Genomic DNA, 27,315 nt, shown 5'->3' on the forward strand with positions numbered 1-27,315 from the left:
TATAAAACCTTTTTTAAAAAAAGATATGAAAGTATGAAACTAAACTAAAGCTAATTAAAATAATGTCTGAACAATGAGTGTAAAACCTTTTATGAGTTAAGTGTAAAACTATAAAAACTTAAAAATATATATTTTCTAAATATAGGTTTAAAAATTAAAACATGAGAATCATGAAATTTTTCTTGAGATAAAATGCAATGAAATGAGACACAAAAGTTTAAAAAAACACTTTTAATGATTTCATTCCAGACAACAAATCACTGCAAAGATAATGACAGACATTTGTGTTTTATACATATTAGTCCTTGAAAATGTGCCTATGACTACATTACAGATAGTAGAGAAAAAGTGTTTTCACTTGAACAACAGGAAACCAACACGGTTTACAGCAGTTAGATGGTGGAGGTCTTTAATTAACCGCTTAGTAACACTTTCTTCATCCACGTCAGGGTCTTCAGCTGCTGTTGTCTTCTCATCCTGTAGAAACAAGAACATTGGTTAATGACTAAACTTAAATAACTAAACTTTTTTCAATTCAGTCAGTATCACATATTGTAATGTGTTTTTCTACAGTCATACTATACTATGACATTTTTTGACCATTTCTGACCCTATACTATACTATGACTTTTTTCCATGATTTTTGATGACATACTATACTATGACATTTTTTCATGATTTTTGACAACATATACTGACATTTTTTGACAACATACTATATACTGACATTTTTTCATGATTTTTGGCGCCATACTATACTATGACATTTTTTTCATGATTTTTGACGACATACTATACTATGACATTTTTTCAAGATTTTTGATGACATACTATGAAATTTTGTCATGATTTTTGATGACATACTATACTATGACATTTTGTCATGATTTTGGATGACATTCTATACTATGACTTTTTTTCATGATTTTTGACGACATACTATATTGACATTTTTTGATGACATACTACACTATGACTTTTTTTTCATGATTTTTGACCATTTAGTATACTGACATTTTTTCATGACTTTTGACGACATATGATACTATGACTTTTTTTCAAGATTTTTGACGACATACTACACTGACATTTTTTCATGATTTGTGACACCATACTATATACTGACTTTTTTCCATGATTTTTGATGACATACTATACTATGACTTTTTTCCATGACTTTTCACGACATACTATATACTGACATTTTTTCATAATTTTTGACAACATACTACACTATGACATTTTTTCATGATTTTTGACAACATATACTGACATTTTTTGACGACATACTATATACTGACATTTTTTCATGATTTTTGACACCATACTATACTATGACATTTTGTCATGATTTTGGATGACATACTATACTATGACTTTTTTTCATGATTTTGGACAACATACTATACGATGACATTTTTTGACGACATACTATGCTATGACATTTTTTCATGATTTTTGACGACATACTATACTATGACTTTTTTCATGATTTTTGACCATTTAGTATACTATGACATTTTTTCATGATTTTTGACAACATACTATAATATGACTTTTTTACCATCTTTGACGACATACTATACTATGACATTTTTCCATGATTTTTGACACCATACTATACTATGACATTTTTTCATGATTTTTGACGACATACTATACTATGACTTTTTTTCATGATTGTTGACGACATACTATACTATGACATTTTTTCATGATTTTTGACGACATACTATACTATGACTTTTTTTCATGATTTTTGACCATTTAGTATACTATGACATTTTTTCATGATTTTTGACAACATACTATGACTTTTTTACCATCTTTGACGACATACTATACTATGACATTTTTTCATGACTTTTGACGACATACTATACTATGACATTTTTCCATGATTTTTGACACCATACTATACTATGACATTTTTTCATGACTTTTGACAACATACTATACTATGACTTTTTTTCATGATTTTTGGCGCCATACTATACAATGACATTTTTTGACCGTTTTTGACGACATACTATACAGACTTTTTTTCAAAGATTTTTGATGACATACTATACAATGACATTTTTTGACCGTTTTTGACGACATACTATACAGACTTTTTTTCAAGATTTTTGATGACATACTATACAATGACATTTTGTCATGATTTTGGATGACATACTATACTATGACATTTTTTCATGATTTTTGACGACATACTATACTATGACTTTTTTTCATGATTTTTGACCATTTAGTATACTATGACATTTTTTCATGATTTTTGACAACATAATATGACTTTTTTTCATGATTTTTGACGACATACTATACTATGACATTTTTCCATCATTTTTGACACCATACTATACTATGACATTTTTTCATGATTTTTGATGACATACTATACTATGACTTTTTTTCATGATTTTTGACGACATACTATACTATGACATTTTTCCATCATTTTTGACACCATACTATACTATGACATTTTTTCATGATTTTTGACGACATACTATACTATGACTTTTTTCCATGATTTTTGACACCATACTATACTATGACATTTTTTCATGACTTTTGACGACATACTATACTATGACTTTTTTTCATGATTGTTGACGACATACTATACTATGACATTTTTTCATGATTTTTGACGACATACTATACTATGACTTTTTTTCATGATTTTTGGCGCCATACTATACTATGACATTTTGTCATGATTTTGGATGACATACTATACTATGACATTTTTCCATCATTTTTGACGACATACTATACTATGACTTTTTTCATGATTTTTGACCATTTAGTATACTATGACATTTTTTCATGATTTTTGACAACATACTATAATATGACTTTTTTACCATCTTTGACGACATACTATACTATGACATTTTTCATGACTTTTGACGACATACTATACTATGACATTTTTCCATGATTTTTGACACCATACTATACTATGACATTTTTTCATGATTTTTGACGACATACTATACTATGACTTTTTTTCATGATTTTTGACCATTTAGTATACTATGACATTTTTTCATGATTTTTGACACCATACTATACTATGACATTTTTTCATGATTTTTGACACCATACTATACTGACATTTTTTCACCGTTTTTGACGACATACTATACAGACTTTTTTTCAAGATTTTGATGACATACTACACAATGACATTTTTTTCATGATTTTTGACACCATACTATACTATGACATTTTGTCATGATTTTGGATGACATACTATACTATGACATTTTTTCATGATTTTTGACAACATACTATGACTTTTTTTCATGATTTTTGACGACATACTATACTATGACTTTTTTTCATGATTTTTGACCATTTAGTATACTATGACATTTTTTCATGATTTTTGACGACATACTATACTATGACTTTTTTTCATGATTTTTGACACTATACTATACTATGACATTTTTTCATGATTTTTGACGACATACTATACTATGACTTTTTTTCATGATTGTTGACGACATACTATACTATGACTTTTTTTCATGATTTTTGACACCATACTATACTATGACATTTTTTCATGATTTTGACGACATACTATACTATGACTTTTTTTCATGATTGTTGACGACATACTATACTATGACATTTTTTCATGATTTTTGACGACATACTATACTATGACTTTTTTTCATGATTTTTGACCATTTAGTATACTATGACATTTTTTCATGATTTTTGACAACATACTATGACTTTTTTACCATCTTTGACGACATACTATACTATGACATTTTTTCATGACTTTTGACGACATACTATACTATGACATTTTCCATGATTTTTGACACCATACTATACTATGACATTTTTTCATGATTTTGACGACATACTATACTATGACTTTTTTTCATGATTGTTGACGACATACTATACTATGACTTTTTTTCATGATTTTTGACCATTTAGTATACTATGACATTTTTTCATGATTTTTGACAACATACTATGACTTTTTTACCATCTTTGACGACATACTATACTATGACATTTTTTCATGACTTTTTGACGACATACTATACTATGACATTTTTCCATGATTTTTGACACCATACTATACTATGACATTTTTTCATGACTTTTGACAAACATACTATACTATGACTTTTTTTCATGATTTTTGGCGCCATACTATACAATGACATTTTTTGACCGTTTTTGACGACATACTATACAGACTTTTTTTTCAAGATTTTGATGACATACTATACAATGACATTTTTTGACCGTTTTTGACGACATACTATACAGACTTTTTTCAAGATTTTGATGACATACTATACAATGACATTTTGTCATGATTTTGGATGACATACTATACTATGACATTTTTTCATGATTTTTGACGACATACTATACTATGACTTTTTTTCATGATTTTTGACCATTTAGTATACTATGACATTTTTTCATGATTTTTGACAACATAATATGACTTTTTTCATGATTTTGACGACATACTATACTATGACATTTTTCCATCATTTTTGACACCATACTATACTATGACATTTTTCATGATTTTTGATGACATACTATACTATGACTTTTTTTCATGATTTTTGACGATCATTACTATACTATGACATTTTTCCATCATTTTTGACACCATACTATACTATGACATTTTTTCATGATTTTTGACGACATACTATACTATGATTTTTCCATGATTTTTGACACCATACTATACTATGACATTTTTTCATGACTTTTGACGACATACTATACTATGACTTTTTTTCATGATTGTTGACGACATACTATACTATGACATTTTTTCATGATTTTTGACGACATACTATACTATGACTTTTTTTCATGATTTTTGGCGCCATACTATACTATGACATTTTGTCATGATTTTGGATGACATACTATACTATGACATTTTTCCATCATTTTTGACGACATACTATACTATGACTTTTTTCATGATTTTTGACCATTTAGTATACTATGACATTTTTTCATGATTTTTGACAACATACTATAATATGACTTTTTTACCATCTTTGACGACATACTATACTATGACATTTTTTCATGACTTTTGACGACATACTATACTATGACATTTTTCCATGATTTTTGACACCATACTATACTATGACATTTTTTCATGATTTTTGACGACATACTATACTATGACTTTTTTTCATGATTTTTGACCATTTAGTATACTATGACATTTTTTCATGATTTTTGACACCATACTATACTATGACATTTTTCCATGATTTTTGACACCATACTATACTGACATTTTTTCACCGTTTTTGACGACATACTATACAGACTTTTTTTCAAGATTTTTGATGACATACTACACAATGACATTTTTTTTCATGATTTTTGGACACCATACTATACTATGACATTTTGTCATGATTTTGGGATGACATACTATACTATGACATTTTTTCATGATTTTTGGACAACATACTATGACTTTTTTTTCATGATTTTTGACGACATACTATACTATGACTTTTTTTCATGATTTTTGACCATTTAGTATACTATGACATTTTTTCATGATTTTTGACGACATACTATACTATGACTTTTTTTCATGATTTTTGACACTATACTATACTATGACATTTTTTCATGATTTTTGACGACATACTATACTATGACTTTTTTTCATGATTGTTGACGACATACTATACTATGACTTTTTTTCATGATTTTTGACACCATACTATACTATGACATTTTTTCATGATTTTTGACGACATACTATACTATGACTTTTTTTCATGATTGTTGACGACATACTATACTATGACATTTTTTCATGATTTTTGACGACATACTATACTATGACTTTTTTTCATGATTTTTGACACATTTAGCTATACTATGACATTTTTTCATGATTTTGACAACATACTATGACTTTTTTACCATCTTTGACGACATACTATACTATGACATTTTTTCATGATTTTTGGCGCCATACTATACAATGACATTTTTTTGACGTTTTTGACGACATACTATACAGACTTTTTTTCAAGATTTTGATGACATACTATACATATGACATTTTTTTCATGATTTTTGACACCATACTATACTATGACATTTTTGTCATGATTTTTGGATGACATACTATACTATGACATTTTTTCATGACTTTTTGACGACATACTATACTATGACATTTTTTCATGATTTTTGGCGCCATACTATACAATGACATTTTTTGACCGTTTTTGACGACATACTATACAGACTTTTTTTCAAGATTTTTGATGACATACTATACAATGACATTTTTTTCATGATTTTTGACACCATACTATTACTATGACATTTTGTCATGATTTTGGATGACATACTATACTATGACATTTTTTCATGATTTGTTGACGACATACTATACTATGACATTTTTTCCATGATTTTTGACGACATACTATAATATGACTTTTTTTCATGATTTTTGACCATTTAGTATACTATTGACATTTTTTTCATGATTTTTGGCTATGACATACATATAAATATGACTTTTTTTCATGATTTTTGACCATTTAGTCTATACTATGACATTTTTGTTTTTCATGATTTTTGACGACATACTATACTATGACATTTTTTCATGATTTTTGACGACATACTATACGATGACATTTTTTTTGACGACATACTATGCTATGACTTTTTTTCATGATTTTGGACAACATACTATACTATGACATTTTTTCATGATTTTTGACCATTTAGTATACTATGACATTTTTTCATGATTTTTGACAACTATACTATGACTTTTTTTCATGATTTTTTGACGACATACTATACTATGACTTTTTTTCATGATTGTTGACGACATACTATACTATGACTTTTTTTCATGATTTTTGACACCATACTATACTATGACTTTTTTTCATGATTTTTGACGACATACTATACTATGACATTTTTTCATGACTTTTGACGACATACTATACTATGACTTTTTTTCATGATTTTTGACCATTTAGTATACTATGACATTTTTTCATGATTTTTGACAACATACTATAATATGACTTTTTTACCATCTTTGACGACATACTATACTATGACATTTTTTCATGATTTTTGACGACATACTATACTATGACATTTTTTCATGATTTTTGACACCATACTATACTATGACATTTTTTCATGATTTTTGGTGCCATACTATACAATGACATTTTTTGACCGTTTTTGACGACATACTATACAGACTTTTTTTCAAGATTTTTGATGACATACTATACAATGACATTTTTTTCATGATTTTTGACACCATACTATACTATGACATTTTGTCATGATTTTGGATGACATACTATACTATGACTTTTTTTCATGATTGTTGACGACATACTATACTATGACATTTTTTCATGATTTTTGACGACATACTATAATATGACTTTTTTTCATGATTTTTGACCATTTAGTATACTATGACATTTTTTCATGATTTTGGTTGACATACTATAATATGACTTTTTTTCATGATTTTTGACCATTTAGTATACTATGACTTTTTTTCATGATTTTTGACGACATACTATACTATGACATTTTTCCATCATTTTTGACACCATACTATACTATGACATTTTTTCATGATTTTTGACGACATACTATACTATGACATTTTTTCATGACTTTTGACGACATACTATACTATGACTTTTTTTCATGATTTTTGACACCATACTATACTATGACATTTTTTCATGATTTTTGACGACATACTATACTATGACTTTTTTTCATGATTGTTGACGACATACTATACTATGACTTTTTTTCATGATTTTTGACACCATACTATACTATGACATTTTTTGACGACATACTATACTATGACTTTTTTTCATGATTTTTGACCATTTAGTATACTATGACATTTTTTCATGATTTTTGACAACATACTATGACTTTTTTTCATGATTTTTGACGACATACTATACTATGACATTTTTCCATCATTTTTGACACCATACTATACTATGACATTTTTTCATGATTTTTGACGACATACTATACTATGACATTTTTTCATGACTTTTGACGACATACTATACTATGACTTTTTTTCATGATTTTTGACACCATACTATACTATGACATTTTTTCATGATTTTTGACGACATACTATACTATGACATTTTTTCATGATTTTTGGCGCCATACTATACAATGACATTTTTTGACCGTTTTTGACAACATACTATACAGACTTTTTTTCAAGATTTTTGATGACATACTATGACATTTTGTCATGATTTTTGACACCATACTATACTATGACATTTTGTCATGATTTTAGATGACATACTATACTATGACATTTTTTCATGATTTTTGACGACATACTATACTATGACATTTTTTCATGATTTTGGACAACATACTATACGATGACATTTTTTGACGACATACTACACTATGACATTTTTTCATGATTTTTGACGACATACTATACTATGACTTTTTTTCATGATTTTTGACCATTTAGTATACTATGACATTTTTTCATGACTTTTGACGACATACTATACTATGACATTTTTTCATGACTTTTGATGACATACTATACTATGACATTTTTTTCATGTTTTTTGACGATATACTATACTATGACTTTTTTTTCATGATTTTTGACAACATACTATAATATGACTTTTTTTTGTCATGATTTTTGATGACATACTATAACTTTTTTTGACCGTTCTTGACCCAATACTATACTATGACTTTTTTTAATGTTTTTTGACAACATACTATACAATGACATTTTTGGACCGTTTTTGACCCTATACTCTACTGACATTTTTTCACGATTTTTGACCCCATACTATATTATGACATTTTTTCATGATTTTTGACGCCATACTATACTATGACATTTTTTCATGATTTTTGGCGTCATACTACACAATGACATTTTTTGACCGTTTTTGAAGACATACTATACAGACTTTTTTCCAAGATTTTTGATGACATACTATACTATGACATTTTTCCATCATTTTTGACACCACACTATACTATGACATTTTGTCATGATTTTTGACCATTTAGTATACTATGACATTTTTTCATGATTTTTGACACCATACTATACTATGACATTTTTTCATGATTTTTGACAACATACTATACTATGACATTTTTTCATGACTTTTGACGACATACTATACTATGACATTTTTTCATGATTTTTGACACCATACTATACTATGACATTTTTTCATGATTTTTGACGACATACTATACTATGACTTTTTTTCATGATTGTTGACGACATACTATACTATGACATTTTTTCATGATTTTTGACGACATACTATACTATGACTTTTTTTCATGATTTTTGACCATTTAGTATACTATGACATTTTTTCATGATTTTGGATGACATACTATATTATGACATTTTTTCATGATTTTTGACAACATAGTATAATATGACTTTTTTACCATCTTTGACGACATACTATACTATGACATTTTGTCATGATTTTGGATGACATACTATACTATGACATTTTTCCATGATTTTTGACACCATACTATACTATGACATTTTTTCATGACTTTTGACAACATACTATACTATGACATTTTTTCATGATTTTTGACGACATACTATACTATGACTTTTTTTCATGATTTTTGACCATTTAGTATACTATGACATTTTTTCATGATTTTTGACAACATACTATAATATGACTTTTTTACCATCTTTGACGACATACTATACTATGACATTTTTTCATGACTTTTGACGACATACTATACTATGACATTTTTTCATGATTTTTGGCGCCATACTATACAATGACATTTTTTGACCGTTTTTGACGACATACTATACAGACTTTTTTTCAAGATTTTGGATGACATACTATACTATGACATTTTTCCATCATTTTTGACGACATACTATACTGACATTTTTTCATGATTTTTGACGACATACTATTTTTTAATGCTTCACTACACTGTGCATTCTTGATGTTTTAGTATAAGAGACATTTTTCCACCCTGAGTCCGGTTCTGCTCGAGGTTTCTGCCTCTTAAATGGAAGTTTTTCCTTACCACTGTCGCCTAGTGCTTGCTCATGGTGGGATTTGTTGGGTCTCTCTCTGTAAATACCTATTTTAAAGAGTATGGTCTAGACCTGCTCTATATGAAAAGTGCCTTGAGATGACTTTTGTTGTGATATGGCGCTATATAAATAAAATTGAATTGAATTTTTACTTCTATTTTGGAGTACTCTTTTTTCTGTATTGCTGTTATATCACATTAGTTTTACTGTTACCTCTAATATTACATAATACTTTGCTTAATACGTATTAATTATAAATATACAGATAACCTTTACTGTTCCAAACTACATCGAGTAACAGATTAGTCTATTACATCTTACTTCTGACATTGCTAATTTCTTTTACATTACTTCTATTAATACAATTTACTTAAAGATTATTTTTATATTCCAGATTACTTTTATTATTGCCCTTTTCTAATTTACTGAATGCTGAACATAAAAAATTGAATGTCAATGGCTCTGTGTTGGACAGTTGATGTTAAAATGCTCGTGGATTACCTGGAGTCTTCTGTCCTGGTCTCAAAGAACGTCATTGTATGAAGACAGTCTGTGATAGTGGACAACATCTCATCGATCATGGACAATGTCATGGATGAAGTGGTGACACCTAGAGGAAATCAAAGAGAAACATACAAAGGAAAATGATCAATACACTACTACCTATTCCTCATCAACAGTTTAACCATGAAAACGCAGATAAATATTCAATATTACAGCTGAACCACAAAATTTAACGAACATTAGAGGCTGTTTCAGAAAATCCAACAGTTGACTGTCATCACCTCCTGAAGAACCAACAACAACAAATATTTGGGAAAAAGTCAAATGATTATTGATTGTGTGACTATCAAGCAATGTCTGTTACTGTGAACGGCACAAGAATAATAAACACTATCAGTTAATTTTTGAATGCAGGATTTTAACTAGTGTTGTTTATTAAACTTCAGTAAAAAATCTGAGTATTTCTTCCACCACAGACGTTCACATACAGAATCATTATTTCACATTTCAACCTTCTTCTTAATAACACATATTTAAAATGTCTTTGTTTTGTGTTGTTTTCATTTAACGAATAACAACCAAATATACAAAGATCTTAATAGGAAATAAGTGAAAAAAGTAAGTAAGTGTAGAACTGGTCATTATAAACTGTAAAGATATTTTTAAAATCACCCCCTGACCAACAGTTAAAATTAACACACTCATGAACAACTCACTCCAATATTTTATTTGTAGAATTGATAGTTTTGTATGGTGTAGTCTAGTGTGTCTAGCACATACACATAACTAAGAATTTCTGATCATGTGGGATCAAACTGAAGTTAAGCTATTTTTCAATCCTATTTTGATTGATCCTTAACAATAACATTTCATATTTTTATGCCTGACTAAACTATGACATTTTTGACATCTTACTATAACAAGACATTTTTACTGCTATTTTGGATTACTCTTGCATTGCCTTTATATTACTGATTACTTTTAATCGTAACTCTAGTATTACGTTACTGTAACCATTACATAATACTCTTCTTATTAAATATTACTTCTAAATTTACAGATAACTTTTACTGCTGCAAACTACATCTAGTAACAGATTACTTCGACTATTACATCTTACTTCTGATGTTGCTAATTACTTTTACATTACTTCTATTAATACATGTTACTTATACATTATTTTTATATTGCTGATTAATTCTACTATTACGCTTTACTGATATACTCAATACAGAACATAAACAATTTAATGTCAGTGCTCTGTGTTGGACAGTTGATGTAAAGCTGTTTGTGAATTACCTGGAGGCCTCTGTCCTAGTCTCAAAGAACTTCTTCATTGTATGAAGATTCTCTGCGATCGTGGACTACGTCTCTGTGATCGCGGACAGTGTCTCTGAGATTATGGACAAAGTCTCTGTGATCGTGGACAATGCCTTTGTGATCGTGGACGATGTCTCTGAGATCATAGACGCTGTCTCTGTGATCATCGACAACGTCTCCACGATCGCGGGCAATGCCGTCAAATCGGTGACCCCCGTCTCCGCCGATTCTATCGCAAGGTCTCTACGAAGCATGGGACAATGTCTCTGATCACGGACAACGTCTCTCTCATCTTTGACAAGGTCTCTGCGATCATGGACAGCGTCTCTGATCGTGGACGATGTCTCCCTCATCCTCAACATTGTCTCTCCGACTGTGGACGATGTCTCGGCGACCGTGGACCAAGTGATGACACCTGGAGTAAATCAAAGAGAAACATACAAAGAAACATGATCAGTACACTACTACCTATTCCTCATCAACAGTTTAACCATGAAAACACAGAGAAATATTCAACGTGACAGCTGAACCACAACATTTAACAAACATTAGAGGCTGTTTCAGGAAATGAACAGTTGACTGTCATCACCTCCTGAGGAACCAACAACAACAAATATTTGTGAAGAAGTAAAATGATTATTAATTGTGTGTCTACCAACTAATCACTGAAGTAATCATGTATGTTCCTGTGAACTGCACAATAATAAACACTATCAGTTAAGTCAGTTTTTGAATGCAGGATTTTAACTAGTGTTGTTTGTTTTACTTCAGTATAAAGTCTGAGTATTTCTTCCACCACAGACGGCCACATACAGAATCATTATGTCACATTTCAACCTTCTTCTTAATAACACGTACTTAAAATGTCTTTGTTTTGTGTTGTTTTTGCTTAATGAATAACAACCAAATTTATAGAAGTCTTAACAACTGCTTATGTGAAAAATTTTGAGTAATTAAGTGTAGAACTGGTCGTCATAAACTGTAAAGATATTTTTAAAATAACCCTCTGACCAACAGTTACAATTAACACACTGATGAACAACTCACTCCAAGATTTTATTTGTAGAATTGATATTGTTTTGCACAGTGTAGTCTAGTATGTCTAGCACATACACATAATTAATATTTTCTGATCATGTGCAATCAAACTGAAGTCAAGATATTTTTCAGTCCTATTTTGATTGATCCTTAACAATAACATTTGACATTTTTATACCTTACTATGACATTTTTGATGCTTTACTATAGTGTGGCATTTGACATTTTGGACCACATACTGTACTGTGACATTTTTGATGTCTTACTGTAATGTGACATTTTGCTTCTATTTTGGATTACTATTACTTCTGCATTGCTTTTATATTAGATTACTTTTACTGTTACCTCTAATATAAGATTACGTTTACCATTACATTATACTTTTCTTTTTACATATTACATCTAAATTTACAGAAAATGTTTACTATTACAAACTGCATCTAGTAACAGATTAGTTTGACAGTTACATCTTACTTCTGATATTGCTAATTACTTTTACATTACTTCTATTAATACATGTTACTTATACATTATTTTTATATTGCTGATTAATTCTACTATTACGCTTTACTGATATACTCAATACAGAACATAAACAATTTAATGTCAGTGCTCTGTGTTGGACAGTTGATGTAAAGCTGTTTGTGAATTACCTGGAGGCCTCTGTCCTAGTCTCAAAGAACTTCTTCATTGTATGAAGATTCTCTGCGATCGTGGACTACGTCTCTGTGATCGCGGACAGTGTCTCTGAGATTATGGACAAAGTCTCTGTGATCGTGGACAATGCCTTTGTGATCGTGGACGATGTCTCTGAGATCATAGACGCTGTCTCTGTGATCATCGACAACGTCTCCACGATCGCGGGCAATGCCGTCAAATCGGTGACCCCCGTCTCCGCCGATTCTATCGCAAGGTCTCTACGAAGCATGGGACAATGTCTCTGATCACGGACAACGTCTCTCTCATCTTTGACAAGGTCTCTGCGATCATGGACAGCGTCTCTGATCGTGGACGATGTCTCCCTCATCCTCAACATTGTCTCTCCGACTGTGGACGATGTCTCGGCGACCGTGGACCAAGTGATGACACCTGGAGTAAATCAAAGAGAAACATACAAAGGAACATGATCAGTACACTACTACCTATTCCTCATCAACAGTTTAACCATGAAAACACAGAGAAATATTCAACGTGACAGCTGAACCACAACATTTCAGAAAACATTTTTACACACTGTGACATTTTTATAACATTCTTGATGCCTTACTATAACATGACATTTTAACTTTTATTTTGGTTTACTATTACCTCTGCATTGCTTTTATGTTACAGATTACTTTTACTGTTACCCTCTAATATTAGATTACTTTTACCATTACATATTACTTCTACATGCATAACTTTTTTGGTTGTTACTACATCTAGTAACAGATTACTGTGACTATCACATCTTACTTCTGATCTTGCTAATTATATCTACATTACATCTATTAATACAGATTACTTATACATTCTTTTTTATATATCAGATTACTTTTATTATTACACTTTTCTGATATACTGAATACTGAACATAAACGATGTCAGTGCCCGGTGTTGGACAGTTGATGTAAAGCTGTTTGTGAATTACCCGGAGGCCTCTGTCCTGGTCTCAAAGAACTTCTTCATTGTATGAAGATTCTCTGCGATCGTGGACTACGTCTCTGTGATCGCGGACAGTGTCTCTGAGATTATGGACAAAGTCTCTGTGATCGTGGACAATGCCTTTGTGATCATGGACGATGTCTCTGAGATCATAGACGCTGTCTCTGTGATCATCGACAACGTCTCCACGATCGCGGGCAATGCCGTCAAATCGGTGACCCCCGTCTCCGCCGATTCTATCGCAAGGTCTCTACGAAGCATGGGACAATGTCTCTGATCACGGACAACGTCTCTCTCATCTTTGACAAGGTCTCTGCGATCATGGACAGCGTCTCTGATCGTGGACGATGTCTCCCTCATCCTCAACATTGTCTCTCCGACTGTGGACGATGTCTCGGCGACCGTGGACCAAGTGATGACACCTGGAGTAAATCAAAGAGAAACATACAAAGGAACATGATCAGTACACTACTACCTATTCCTCATCAACAGTTTAACCATGAAAACACAGAGAAATATTCAACGTGACAGCTGAACCACAACATTTCAGAAAACATTTTTACACACTGTGACATTTTTATAACATTCTTGATGCCTTACTATAACATGACATTTTAACTTTTATTTTGGTTTACTATTACCTCTGCATTGCTTTTATGTTACAGATTACTTTTACTGTTACCCTCTAATATTAGATTACTTTTACCATTACATATTACTTCTACATGCATAACTTTTTTGGTTGTTACTACATCTAGTAACAGATTACTGTGACTATCACATCTTACTTCTGATCTTGCTAATTATATCTACATTACATCTATTAATACAGATTACTTATACATTCTTTTTTATATATCAGATTACTTTTATTATTACACTTTTCTGATATACTGAATACTGAACATAAACGATGTCAGTGCCCGGTGTTGGACAGTTGATGTAAAGCTGTTTGTGAATTACCCGGAGGCCTCTGTCCTGGTCTCAAAGAACTTCTTCATTGTATGAAGATTCTCTGCGATCGTGGACTACGTCTCTGTGATCGCGGACAGTGTCTCTGAGATTATGGACAAAGTCTCTGTGATCGTGGACAATGCCTTTGTGATCGTGGACGATGTCTCTGAGATCATAGACGCTGTCTCTGTGATCATCGACAATGTCTCCACGATCGCGGGCAATGCCGTCAAATCGGTGACCCCCGTCTCCGCCGATTCTATCGCAAGGTCTCTACGAAGCATGGGACAATGTCTCTGATCACGGACAACGTCTCTCTCATCTTTGACAAGGTCTCTGCGATCATGGACAGCGTCTCTGATCGTGGACGATGTCTCCCTCATCCTCAACAGTGTCTCTCCGATCATGGACCATGTCTCAGCGATCGTGGACGACATCTCTGTGATTGTGGACCATGTGGTGGACGAAGTGGTGACACCTGGAGGAAATCAAAGAGAAACATACAAAGGAACATGATCAGTACACTACTACCTATTCCTCATCAACAGTTTAACCATGAAAACACAGAGAAATATTCAACGTGACAGCTGAACCACAACATTTAACAAACATTAGAGGCTGTTTCAGGAAATGAACAGTTGACTGTCATCACCTCCTGAGGAACCAACAACAACAAATATTTGTGAAGAAGTAAAATGATTATTAATTGTGTGTCTACCAACTAATCACTGAAGTAATCATGTATGTTCCTGTGAACTGCACAATAATAAACACTATCAGTTAAGTCAGTTTTTGAATGCAGGATTTTAACTAGTGTTGTTTGTTTTACTTCAGTATAAAGTCTGAGTATTTCTTCCACCACAGACGGCCACATACAGAATCATTATGTCACATTTCAACCTTCTTCTTAATAACACGTACTTAAAATGTCTTTGTTTTGTGTTGTTTTTGATTAAATAAATGTAGAACTGGTCATTATATACTGTAAAGATATTTTTAAAATCACCCTCTGACCAGCAGTTAAAATTAACATCCTTATGAACAACTCACATGAGACATTTTAAAATGCACCAGCATTGTTTGGCATTTTGTGACTTTCAGTCAAATAAAAGAATATTTCCAGTTACATCATTGAAGATTCTTTAAAATGGTCTTAAAACCTCATCTCGTTCTCGCGAGCAGAGTGTATCATCACACGCCTAATCATTATAGCTGAACCAGAACATTCTCCAAATATTAGTGGAGTGTTTCAGAAAATGGACTGTTTATTGTCACATATGACAAGAAAAATTAACACGTCCTTAAGAACCAACAACAAAGTAACTAAAATGTTTGCGGCTCAAACTTGAGAGTTAAGCCTCAAGCTTGAATTTAACATAACTGAGTTCACAGAAACAAAGAAGCTGGCGATAAATGTAAAATTGCCAAGCATAGGCGCAAAATGATCACAAGGACATGATAATCAGACATACAGACTACTAAACAGTTACCTGGCCTCAGTAAGGTGTCCACAACTCATGCCAGGGACGCTATAGTCATAGAAACACACTCACACTTTAACCCACGCAAATAAAGACGACGACAAAAAGGGAAAAAAGACCCATTCACTGCTAATGCTAACGCTGCCGTCCAAGAGCTCGTTATGTTTTCACCCGTCCACATTAGGGGTCCTCAAGTCATGTCGGGGACGCCACAGTCGCGGAAACACAAACACAAACGACTGAAAATGGAATTAAGGTCATTAGATGCCAAAAAAGAGAAGGCTAATGCTAACGCTCGCTGCCAACGGAAATGATAAAGCTAGCACCTAGCTAGTTTGCCTTACCTTCGCGTTGTAGGTGTATTCAGCGTCCAGCCTCACTCGTGTTCACCAAAAAAAAGCGGCTCCAAAGCTTATTTTAGTATCCAGGCTTCTTCGGTATTTAAGTTTTCTAACAGTACTTACAAACCGAGGCAACACTTCAGACCTCGGTTTTAGTCTGCTTTCCGACTTTGTTTCTCCGCCTCTCGGAGCTCCTCCTACAAGGTCATGACCGATGACGACACGAAGCCACACGGTGCCAACGCTCAGCCTTGCAGCATTTTTCCCCAGTGGCTGCTCGCGGTGCTGCAACGAAAAATCCCCTGCGGGCCAAAAAGCATTTTCCCCATAGGCCGCCATTGTAAAAAAGACGCCTGTAAAATTGTTGACAGGACACCTCCAGCTATAAACAGTCAATTATCACTCTTTCTATTTTATATTTTAAGCAATCGAGTTTTAATCTTTGTTAAACTTTTCAAAGCCCACAAAAGTCACGTTGCATTTATCAGTCACTTGTCAGTCTTTGGTCTCAAATTTGATTGTGCCTTTTTACCAATATATTAGCCTAATCAAAATTCAGGGATATAACACTGTAGGTGATTTTTCATAACTCCCACCATAACAGTCTTTGTTCAGGGTATTTTAAATTCGTAAATCATTTACCTTATATGTGGTAGTTTAGGAGATCTGTGCAGTATCTCACCTTTTTAGTTTATTAAGTCTGTTGTCTATTCAAAACAACCACATTTATTTATTTATTCAAGACTTAAATTGTCTTAGTGCAGTAAATACTCATCATGGAGAAGCTCATGGGTGGAGTTGGTGCTGGTAATGAAGTGGGACCTACAGTACCACCACCTAAAATTCCTGGGGATGCTGATCATCTTCTCCTCCATCGCCCACATTTGTGTTCAATTAGCTAATTAAATATCTATATCTCTTCCCCATAGACCAGAGAGGGAAAGTGTGTTAATGGAACTTTGACAATGATAGAATCGCACAAAATTGTATTTTAAGTTGTATGTATAATTTAGCCCAGATTCATTTATAGGCGTGCTTTGCACGTTGCAGCATCTTGTCCTTTACATCTCTATATGGTCATGAGCTATGTAATACTGTTAGTAAATATGTTGCTGTTTAAGATAAAGGTATATGAATGAGGAAAATGCATTTGGTATTGTTTTGGTCATAGGAAAAAGTTGACAGAAACATTTTCTCTTAGGTGATGTCAAAGATCAGTTAGACTCTGGCTGCATAAACTGATCGAAACAGTAGCCTATGTATTATGTACTGAATTCTTGCCAGACAAATAACAACAAAAGAAAAGTGGTTACTTCTGTCCCTTCAGGTGTGCTCAGGTGTGATAGCTGCTTTTTGTCTTCTTGGGTTGAAAAAGTAAAAAGATTTAGATGACAGATTGGTCAGCAAGCTCAGGTGTTGGAGCATATTGGCTATTAAATGCAGCACTGGTTGCTGCCAGCACTACATCTGTGGCTCCTCCACATGTCAATGTGTCCTTGAGTACACTGCACCCTGAATTGCTAAATGTAACACACCTAGAACAAAAGTGTCTTACACATAAAAAGAATGCAAAAATTGTGGCTTTACTGTTAAGAAAGCTTTCCCTCAAGAGAATAGCATCATGGTGCTCAAGCACCTCTAATTAACATGAGATAGTTAAGCTGTTAACCAGTCACACATTTCAACATGTAATTTAGTATTCTTCAAAAATTTTTATTGAACAAAAGTGTTTCAATTCTCATCACGTTGTCGGTGATACAGTACCATAGTTGGATCTTAGCGATTCATATATGCACCTCATCTTATTTTGAATATATACATACAGTGGAGACAAGAATTAAATAACAATGCTCAATAACATTCAGATATATATAAAAGCTGAGGACCCCATGATCAACACTTCCATTGGTAAACAAATGCACATAGCAAAAGAAAATAAACAGGACAATGTTTGGTAGGACTAGAATCATTTTCATTATAAACCAGACGGTATATTTGGTTTCTTGACAGTGAAAGATGACAGTTTTTAGGAACTGACCGTCCGTTAAGCCCCACATCCCTCAGTTACGACTGCTATGCACCTGCTGTGCCTAGTTTCAAGCCCAGCTACAGCTGGACAGTTGCTGTTCAGAAGAGGGGTTAAGCAAACGGCCAATAGGCGTTGCTGGACTGGCTTCATAAACTAATAACTAGTATTTTTAAATGTGTGATTCATAAATGTAGAGTTCCCTAGTTCCCTAGTTCCCTAGTACTTTTGGGGTCCTAGTCAATCACTAAATTGTATAGATTTTTTGTGTAAAAGACAAAATTCTCTGTAATCACAAGATATAATTATCTTTGACAAATACTACACCTGGAGAAGTACTTTTTCTAACTGCGTTCATTCACAGGAGCTGGAGCAGACCAAGTGTATTTTTTCAAAAGTGTTGCCAAAGAGGTTTTTTATTATTCCTCAGTCAGTATCCTCATGTACATACAGACACATCCTGGAGAACATGTTCATAATATAAAGCATGAGCATAGAGCTATGAATGAATGCCAAGTATGGTGAGAGTGCGGTGCAGACCTGGAGCCAGTAGTATGGGTACAGGGTGGCACATTTGGTTACATTGATAAACATTCAAACTCCACAGGAATTCAGAGTTCTCCCCTATTGCATCAACACTCCCCCACCCCCACTGCCTTTTTGAAGTATTACAGAAAGTACTGTATCCAGATTTTTCAATAACATCACTAATAATGACTGGGTCTGTGGAGACAGAAACAAGGGGGAATCTGAAAAACTCACAGCAGACACAAATTCAAATGGGGGAGAGAAATCATGTAGAGGAATGGTGAAAATTAAAGTAGAGGAGAGTAAAAGGCAAGAGAGTGATTCTGGTCACTTTGTGAAGTCACTGTTTGAAAGAGCAATGATTCAAACCTCCAGAGAGGAATTTAAATTAACTCTAAATTAACAAAAAGTCAACTCAGGAACAGGTATTTAAAACAACAACAAATGAACAAAATAAAACAATGGCTAGCAATTTGACAGGACAACACCAGACTAAGGTCCCTCAGAAGTTTGAGTCTTCTTTAAACTGTTACATGTCTGTCCCTCTGTGCGGATTAAGAGCAATGGTGTAACCTACAATATGCGTGGTAGTAAGTGGGCATTATGTATGACATCAGGAGGAGAGCTTGACCCCCAACAAGGCCTCAGGCGTTCTGTTAGCAGCAAGTGTGGTCACTGCACATTAGCACATCCAGAATAGAGAGGCTCATTATGCACTGTGCTGCACATGAAGGAAGTGGCTGGGTATGCGCTGTCATAGTGCACAGTCATGGGGTTGACTGCTCGGCTGTAGAGCTAGAAAGTGTTTGACCTGGTCGCCGCTAGAAGATGACAGATAAAACTTAAGAGGAGTGATTGAGCATCTGGATGTGGTACAGACACTGCAGAGAGAGGGTTCAGAGCTAAGGCTTGAGTTAAGACAGTTAAGGAGTGGCGTTAGTATTGTGTGTGTGTGTGTGTGTGTGTGTGTGTGTGTGTGTGTGTGTGTGTGTGTGTGTGTGTGAGAGATCCAGTGTAGGTGTGAGGATGTGTGAATCACAGCAGCGCTTTGACCAGGTACAGCTTCTCTCCATGTTCGCTGGTAAAGATGGGGGCTTTCTTGTAATGCTCCACTAGTTCATCCATGGAGTTGAACCTGCGCTGGCCGATACAGTACACTCCATCTGACAGCTGCACTTTAAAGTGCTTATTCTTACCCACTGCCTTCAGGGACACTGAGAAATCACTGGGCTGGAAAATAAAGAGAGAAAGAGTTGTTGATCTGTTTAGAAATATGAGAGTATGACAGAGAGAACGCATGCCATGACATTTAGAAACAGAGTTCTTCCTGCCAGCAGGGGGCAGTATATTCTCACATTTAAAAATCTGGGCTCACATTTATCAAACTGCAGCATGGGAAACCTGGACAGAAAGGGTCAAAATCCTTCACTTTTATTCCTAGTCCAAAAGTTAGGAATGAAAGCTATTCATAAAATTATTTTTTAAATGGATTTAAAAAAAAAAAAAAAAGAACTCGTGACCTCTTAAGATGCAGCGAGGTGAAAACCTTCTATAATATGTTTTGTTTGTTTTTGATGGACTTGTGAACACAGCATTAAACATGAAAAAAGTTATCTGAAGCAATACATGTAACTTATGTAATTCAAAATGTTTGCCTATTGTTTGCAACTGCTGCTTTCTTTTGGATTGATTTTGTTTTGTTGTTGCTTTTGTTTTCTTTCCATGCAACCATCGCTGTGCACTAAATTCTTCCTCCTGTATATTTATGTGTTTATGCTGCATTGTATTGTATGTGTTTCATCCATTAGCAGCAGATTTTCCTCCTGGCTCCAGTTAAGCTTTGTTTTCATTTCAGACAATGTTCAATTATTTAATCACAATTATGTATTGGATTGTCATTTCTTTCAAATGCAAACTGCTATTTAAGAGAGATAAAGAGATAATCATTTCTTAATCAACTTATAAATTGAGCTGGTATAATTAGTTGATTGTCTGATCAAGACAAAATTAATCATCTTTTTTGATAATTGATTAATCACTAATCTTTCAAGAAAAATGCCCCAAATTCTCAGGATCCAGCTTTTCCAGTGTGAGGTTTTGCTGCTTTTCTCTGTTTTATATCACTTTAAATCCTGTAAATAGTCATCTTTGGGTTTTAGACAACTGGTCAGATAAAACAAGACTTACAAGGATGTCTCCTTGCACTGCAGGCAAAATGATTACTAGATTAATTTAGAAACTTCTCTGCAAAAAATGGATGATGAAAACAATCCCTAGTTTCTAATTTCTAAACAGTGATCTGTGGGTTAAATTCTTGTTTCTGATTGGCTGTTCCTGCTCCGAGCATACATAATAATCATGTGATGACTTAAAAGTTGCTTTTTAAGAGTAGCTCCACCGTGAGCAGGAATGATTCAGTTCATAAATATATATATAAATATTAACTACTTTTAGCAAAAATACTTAAACACTGACTTGGTTATTTATCAAACTTCTAATTCTTAGAAAATTAATACTGATCCATAAGATGCAAAAATTAATTTTTAACTTCTATTTATAAAGACCATTATAATTTCTGCTGGAATTTTGAAATCGCCCCCTTTTTCTCACAACTGTCATGACTTCACTCCACAGACTCACCGATGACTCGCTGTCTCGTATGAGGAAGTCACCCTCCTCTCCTTTCTCATTGAGTATACACTCAGCCTGGTGTCTTGTGATGTTGCCGTAGTACCAGTCCCTCCCAGCGAACTTCCCTGAGCGTGCCGGTACCACAAAGCGGTTCTGCGGGGAGCCCGACGTAGAGGAGGGCAGGCCAGGCCGCTCATCCAACACCATCACATAGTTTTTGGGCACCAGGCCCACCATGCCACGTGAGTTCTTACACCTCCACCACTCTGGGTCGTTTTCAGGCTTCTCCACCACCTCCATGACCTCTCCCTTCTCAAAGTTCAGCTCCTCTTCTGTTACAGAGCTGAAGGGGTAGAGGGTTTGAACCAAATGGAGCACTCCACCACGGCCGCCTGCGCGCCCATTGGCCAACAAAGTCCCTTGAGAGCCTCCATAACCCCGTGAGGAATCCCCCTCTCCTCTGTCATCTGCTCCTCCGAGCTCCTCCTGGACGTAATTGGAGGGAAACCAGCCCACACGGCCTGCCTGGCTGCCCCGCCACCAGCCGTCGCTACACTTCTCCATCACAATGACCCTGGAGCCCTTGACCAGGGTCAGCTCATCATCCCTCTCTGCCATGTAGGCAAACTTGACCACAGCAGGGATGTTGAGGTCGTAGATTCTCTCAGCAGCTCCTCCTCCCACACCTCCACCCCCGCTGCCATTGGAGGGGTACTCTGTGTCTGAGCTTGGTGTTGGGACGCATCACGGGCACTTGTCTTCCTCTTAGTTTTTCCCAAACCTGCAGCATGAAGAGAAGCAGAGCAGAGTGGTGACAGATACAAACAGATTAGTAAACAGTTCGCATTGACTTTTCTATCTTTTCAGCATATGTTGACTTTTGGCCAGTATCACATGTAGGCCACTTGTCTGTTGGATGAAAATATCAATGACAAAAGTTTCTGGTGAAAATATGCCAAATTAATAGTCTAATATTGACAGACAGAATTTTTCATTTAAGTGTAAGATTCTTTTTGTTTAACCAGAAACATCACTATCATTACCAGATTCCATTGACAAAAAACTGTAATTTTACCAAACAGATCACAGGAGCTGCTGGAATACCACTGCCTCAGTTGATTAGTTTGTTAGTGTTGTGTGGTACAATGAAATGAGTGATCACACTATAACACAAACAAATTAACCAATCAGGGCAGCACTACATTCAAATACATGTAAAAATAAGGCTCAAGTTCAAAATATCATAGTTATCCTTTTAAATTGAAACTTAGTTATGTAAAGGTTTGGTTTTGCCTCTGCTGTTTCAATAATGAGAGATTCACTGAATGTTAGGTCAAGTGACTAGGCTTGACTCCCTAAATTTCAAACTAAACTTCTCTCAAGGAGTTAAGTTGTGCAGACTACTTTTAATAAACATTTGTTGGATCATAACATTTGTGTTTAATCATTGGTTAAACATAGACTATTTTATGGCTCATCAAAACAAATGCCCTGTACTTGTTCTATATGGTTGGAATTTAGGAATATTAACCATATTGGCCATAAAAAAAGGCTAGCGTAAACTCTGCTTGACATATTATCACCTTAGTCCTTGTGGCTTCTTGTTGTGTTAGCAAGCAGTTGCCTATCAAGCAAGTCCAATATTCACTCTCTTTTCAGCTTTGTTTTGCACTCCACCAATTTATGAGGGAAACATCTGGGTTTCTAGCCACTACATGTTCACCAGCTAGTTGCTAACTTAATGTGTTCGGTGCTACAGTAGTGAACATTAGCTTAATGACAATGATGAGAATGAACCAAAACAGTAAAGTTGTGAGCCGTAACATCAAAACAATTATCTGAGAGATGCTAAAAAGCTCTATAGGGCTGAGGTGAACTGCAGAGTTGGGTGATAATTGTGTGAGTTCATCACTACAAGTGACCCTTTTCACACACAAGTAGTCATCTGATCCATTGTTATTATAAAAATATTGATTATACCACTTGAACAATGGTAACAAAGCAGCGATGAGAGGCTGTGATGACTGAAAGCAGGTTTTTGCAAAACAGGGAAAGGCCTGTGCTCCACAGGGACATCAAGCTGTGTAGGTCAGCGGGACACTGAGCCTCTAAGTTGCACTCATGCGCTCTGAGAAGCCAAAAAAAAAAAAAAAAAAACTACTTTAGAAGTAAAGGATACAGAATATCCCATGAGAAATCTCAGTGGTTGAGGACAGATCGATACTTCTAATAATAGAATTAGCCCTGAGTTGCACACATCCGCTCCGACTGAGAGCCACAAGTCCTTTTACTCACAGCATGAATCAAAGCTCATTATCTACTTGGTATTCTGTCGACACCAATCTACACACCGTATACACATCTATACTAATCAAAAGGCTGAAAATAGGTGGTGTAGACAGGGAATGAAAAGTGGAGCAGGCATCATGGGCTTGATAATGACAGGCAGATCCAGGATCAAAGTCAGCTCCTGCCTTACCTGTCTCTGACTTTTCAATTCGTGTACTTTCAAAGACATATCTTTAAACATGTGTTTGCACACTTCAATGAGACCTTAAGTTTCTAAAGTCTCTCAGCTGCACATAACCAAGGAGGTCTCCTCTTCCAATTTGTGTTAAAATAATAATGATACACTCTGCGGTTGACAACATTTAAACCATTTACTTGACAGCTGAGGCTGGTGTCAGCATATGCTCATGTGTGCCACTAATGACTGAAGTGAGTTTCTTGACAGCTAATCACCCAGTTTGTGCCACAGAGCCCGTTGAAATGCCACACAAATGTCACTGCTGAATAGTACATTTACATTGTTTGGAAAACTGCTGGGTTCACACAGAGTAGCATGAAACTTGTTGGCAGAAAGAGGAGGAGGAAGAGGAGGAGGAGAGCAGTGAAGAAAGACAAGGGGTCCCTTGGCAGCTGTTTCTCACACAAACAGTAGACCAAGCACATCAGAGGCCACAGCTGACAAAAATGCCAAGACGAGGGATGAGACAGGAATAATAAGCAGATCATGTTTATGGATAGCAGTGTGTATCCTACATATCTGATCGCTGTGTGTATGTGGTGGAGGGTTCTGGATCTCCTGGCTGTACGCCAGAGACAAAGGTTGACTCCTGGGCCTACTTCAGGTGATCCCTTAGGAGAAATAAAATAGACTGTTGCTGCCATGGGGTAGAGACACACAGAAAGGCAGCAAAGACACATTTCTTGTGAACAAAGCAGAAACACCTTAACGCACGCATGCACACACACACCTTTCTTCTCCACTCATTTCCACTTCAAGGCACTGGCCTGGTGGTTATAGCAGCAGCGGGCCTATATTCTCTCCTCCCACACATTCACTCCAAACCTTCACCTACCTCTTCATCTCGTGGAAGGAGACTAGACTTTCACGCCGGAGGACTTCAACTCAGAGGGAAGTGAGTTGATGAAAGCCTCGATGACTGGATGTTGCAGCATATTGCTTCACTCTCTGGCTTAGAGTGGAGGGCAGTGTGGAAGTTACAGTATTAAATGAGTCCACATAATACCACCCCACCCACCAGACACATTTAAGTGTGTGCACTAAATGAAAAAGCACAACCTGGCCCCTAAATGGAGCATTAGCACTGTGTCAGTGAGTGCTGCAATTTAAAAGAGAACTTTGAGTCAATCACAGATGAGCTACAGAATGTAGCCCTTTAAATAAATCTAGCAGTGACGCTCTGTTCTCGATATTCTGTAAGAGCCACATGTCTTATCACATAACTGTGTGTAAAACCCGCCAAAAGGCCCAAGGAGACAAATGAAAATATTTTTCCATGAGATCAGTTTTTAAATTGGACTAAAAAAAGCCAAGTTTGTACACAAAACCAGCACAAACTGTGCACGAGAATAAACATTTAAAGCGTCAAGTTACTGCTTTTTCAGAATATACCTTTATGTGATGTGAATGTGTCATTAGTTTTGCAGGTATTTAGTTATAAATACAGCTAGATTTAAACCCGATGATGGAACTAGATAGAGAGTTAAGGTTATAAAAGACTTCACTTCATCCTGAGGATAACGTGGATGTCAATGCCGCATTTCATGGTAATCTATCCAATAGTTTCTGAGACATTTCCCTCAAAATCATTGTAATTGAACAATACATGTCTGTACAAAATCTCCTGTCTACCCAATAGTTGTTGAGGTATCTCAGTGTGTGGGGGACCAACTAAAAGCATGGGAAGGGGGTTTGACATGCAACATATTGGAATCAAAGTGGCTCTGCAAATCCCTAATACCTGCCAGGCTCTGTATCATTTATACAGAGGATTTTGGAGGCTCTAGCACAAATCTAACCCCTTATTAGGAGCTTTCTGACTGAACTACTGTAGCCACATTTTGAGCTTCTTACAGCTGCAGGTTTTTGCCTCCTCTTGAATCTTGTTTGCACCAGAAATGGAGCTTAAAATAAGTTGGACCGCAGGTATATAACACTTTTTCATATGAGGACAGGCAAAAGTGCTTTACACAACTTCACATTCAACACATCCAACCTGCACTCTCAAACCCACAGCAGCAGAGCTGCCATATAAAAATTCAGGTAGATGGAAATCTAGCTTGCCAATATGTTGTACCGGTGAGTGCTGCCCAGTTTTAACAATGAATAGGACCTTTGCTGAATTCTTTCGC

General features: G+C 34.7%; 1 protein-coding gene and 2 long non-coding RNA genes across 4 annotated transcripts in view; 1 reads left to right on the forward strand and 2 right to left on the reverse strand.

Moving 5' to 3' along the window:
• Positions 1-27,315, forward strand: part of LOC108901006 (uncharacterized) — a 36,066-nt gene that overhangs the window by 3,546 nt on the left and 5,205 nt on the right. Inside the window, exon 5 of one of the 2 annotated variants that reach the window (XR_001963821.2) lies at positions 10,665-10,811. The exons of the other annotated variant lie outside the window; for it this stretch is intronic. This is a non-coding gene — a long non-coding RNA (uncharacterized LOC108901006). Of the gene's footprint in view, positions 1-10,664; positions 10,812-27,315 lie in introns of those variants that run through there. 2 annotated transcript variants of the gene reach the window in all.
• On the reverse strand, positions 250-17,646 carry LOC127142670 (uncharacterized). Its single transcript, XR_007813633.1, has 7 exons — positions 17,475-17,646; positions 15,659-16,127; positions 14,682-15,117; positions 13,705-14,140; positions 11,993-12,428; positions 10,691-10,799; positions 250-477 (listed from the first exon to the last, which is right to left on the reverse strand). It is a non-coding gene; the product is annotated as an uncharacterized LOC127142670 (long non-coding RNA).
• The window catches only part of nck2a (NCK adaptor protein 2a), a 59,932-nt gene continuing 53,584 nt past the window's right edge, over positions 20,968-27,315 (reverse strand). The window contains exon 4 of the mRNA XM_051072003.1: positions 20,968-21,255. Within this exon, the coding sequence (XP_050927960.1) occupies positions 21,061-21,255 (195 nt within the window). The 3' untranslated portion in view covers positions 20,968-21,060. The remainder of the gene's footprint in view (positions 21,256-27,315) is intronic.

This window comes from Lates calcarifer, linkage group LG1, assembly GCF_001640805.2.
Source record: "Lates calcarifer isolate ASB-BC8 linkage group LG1, TLL_Latcal_v3, whole genome shotgun sequence".
Lineage (NCBI taxonomy): Eukaryota > Metazoa > Chordata > Actinopteri > Centropomidae > Lates > Lates calcarifer.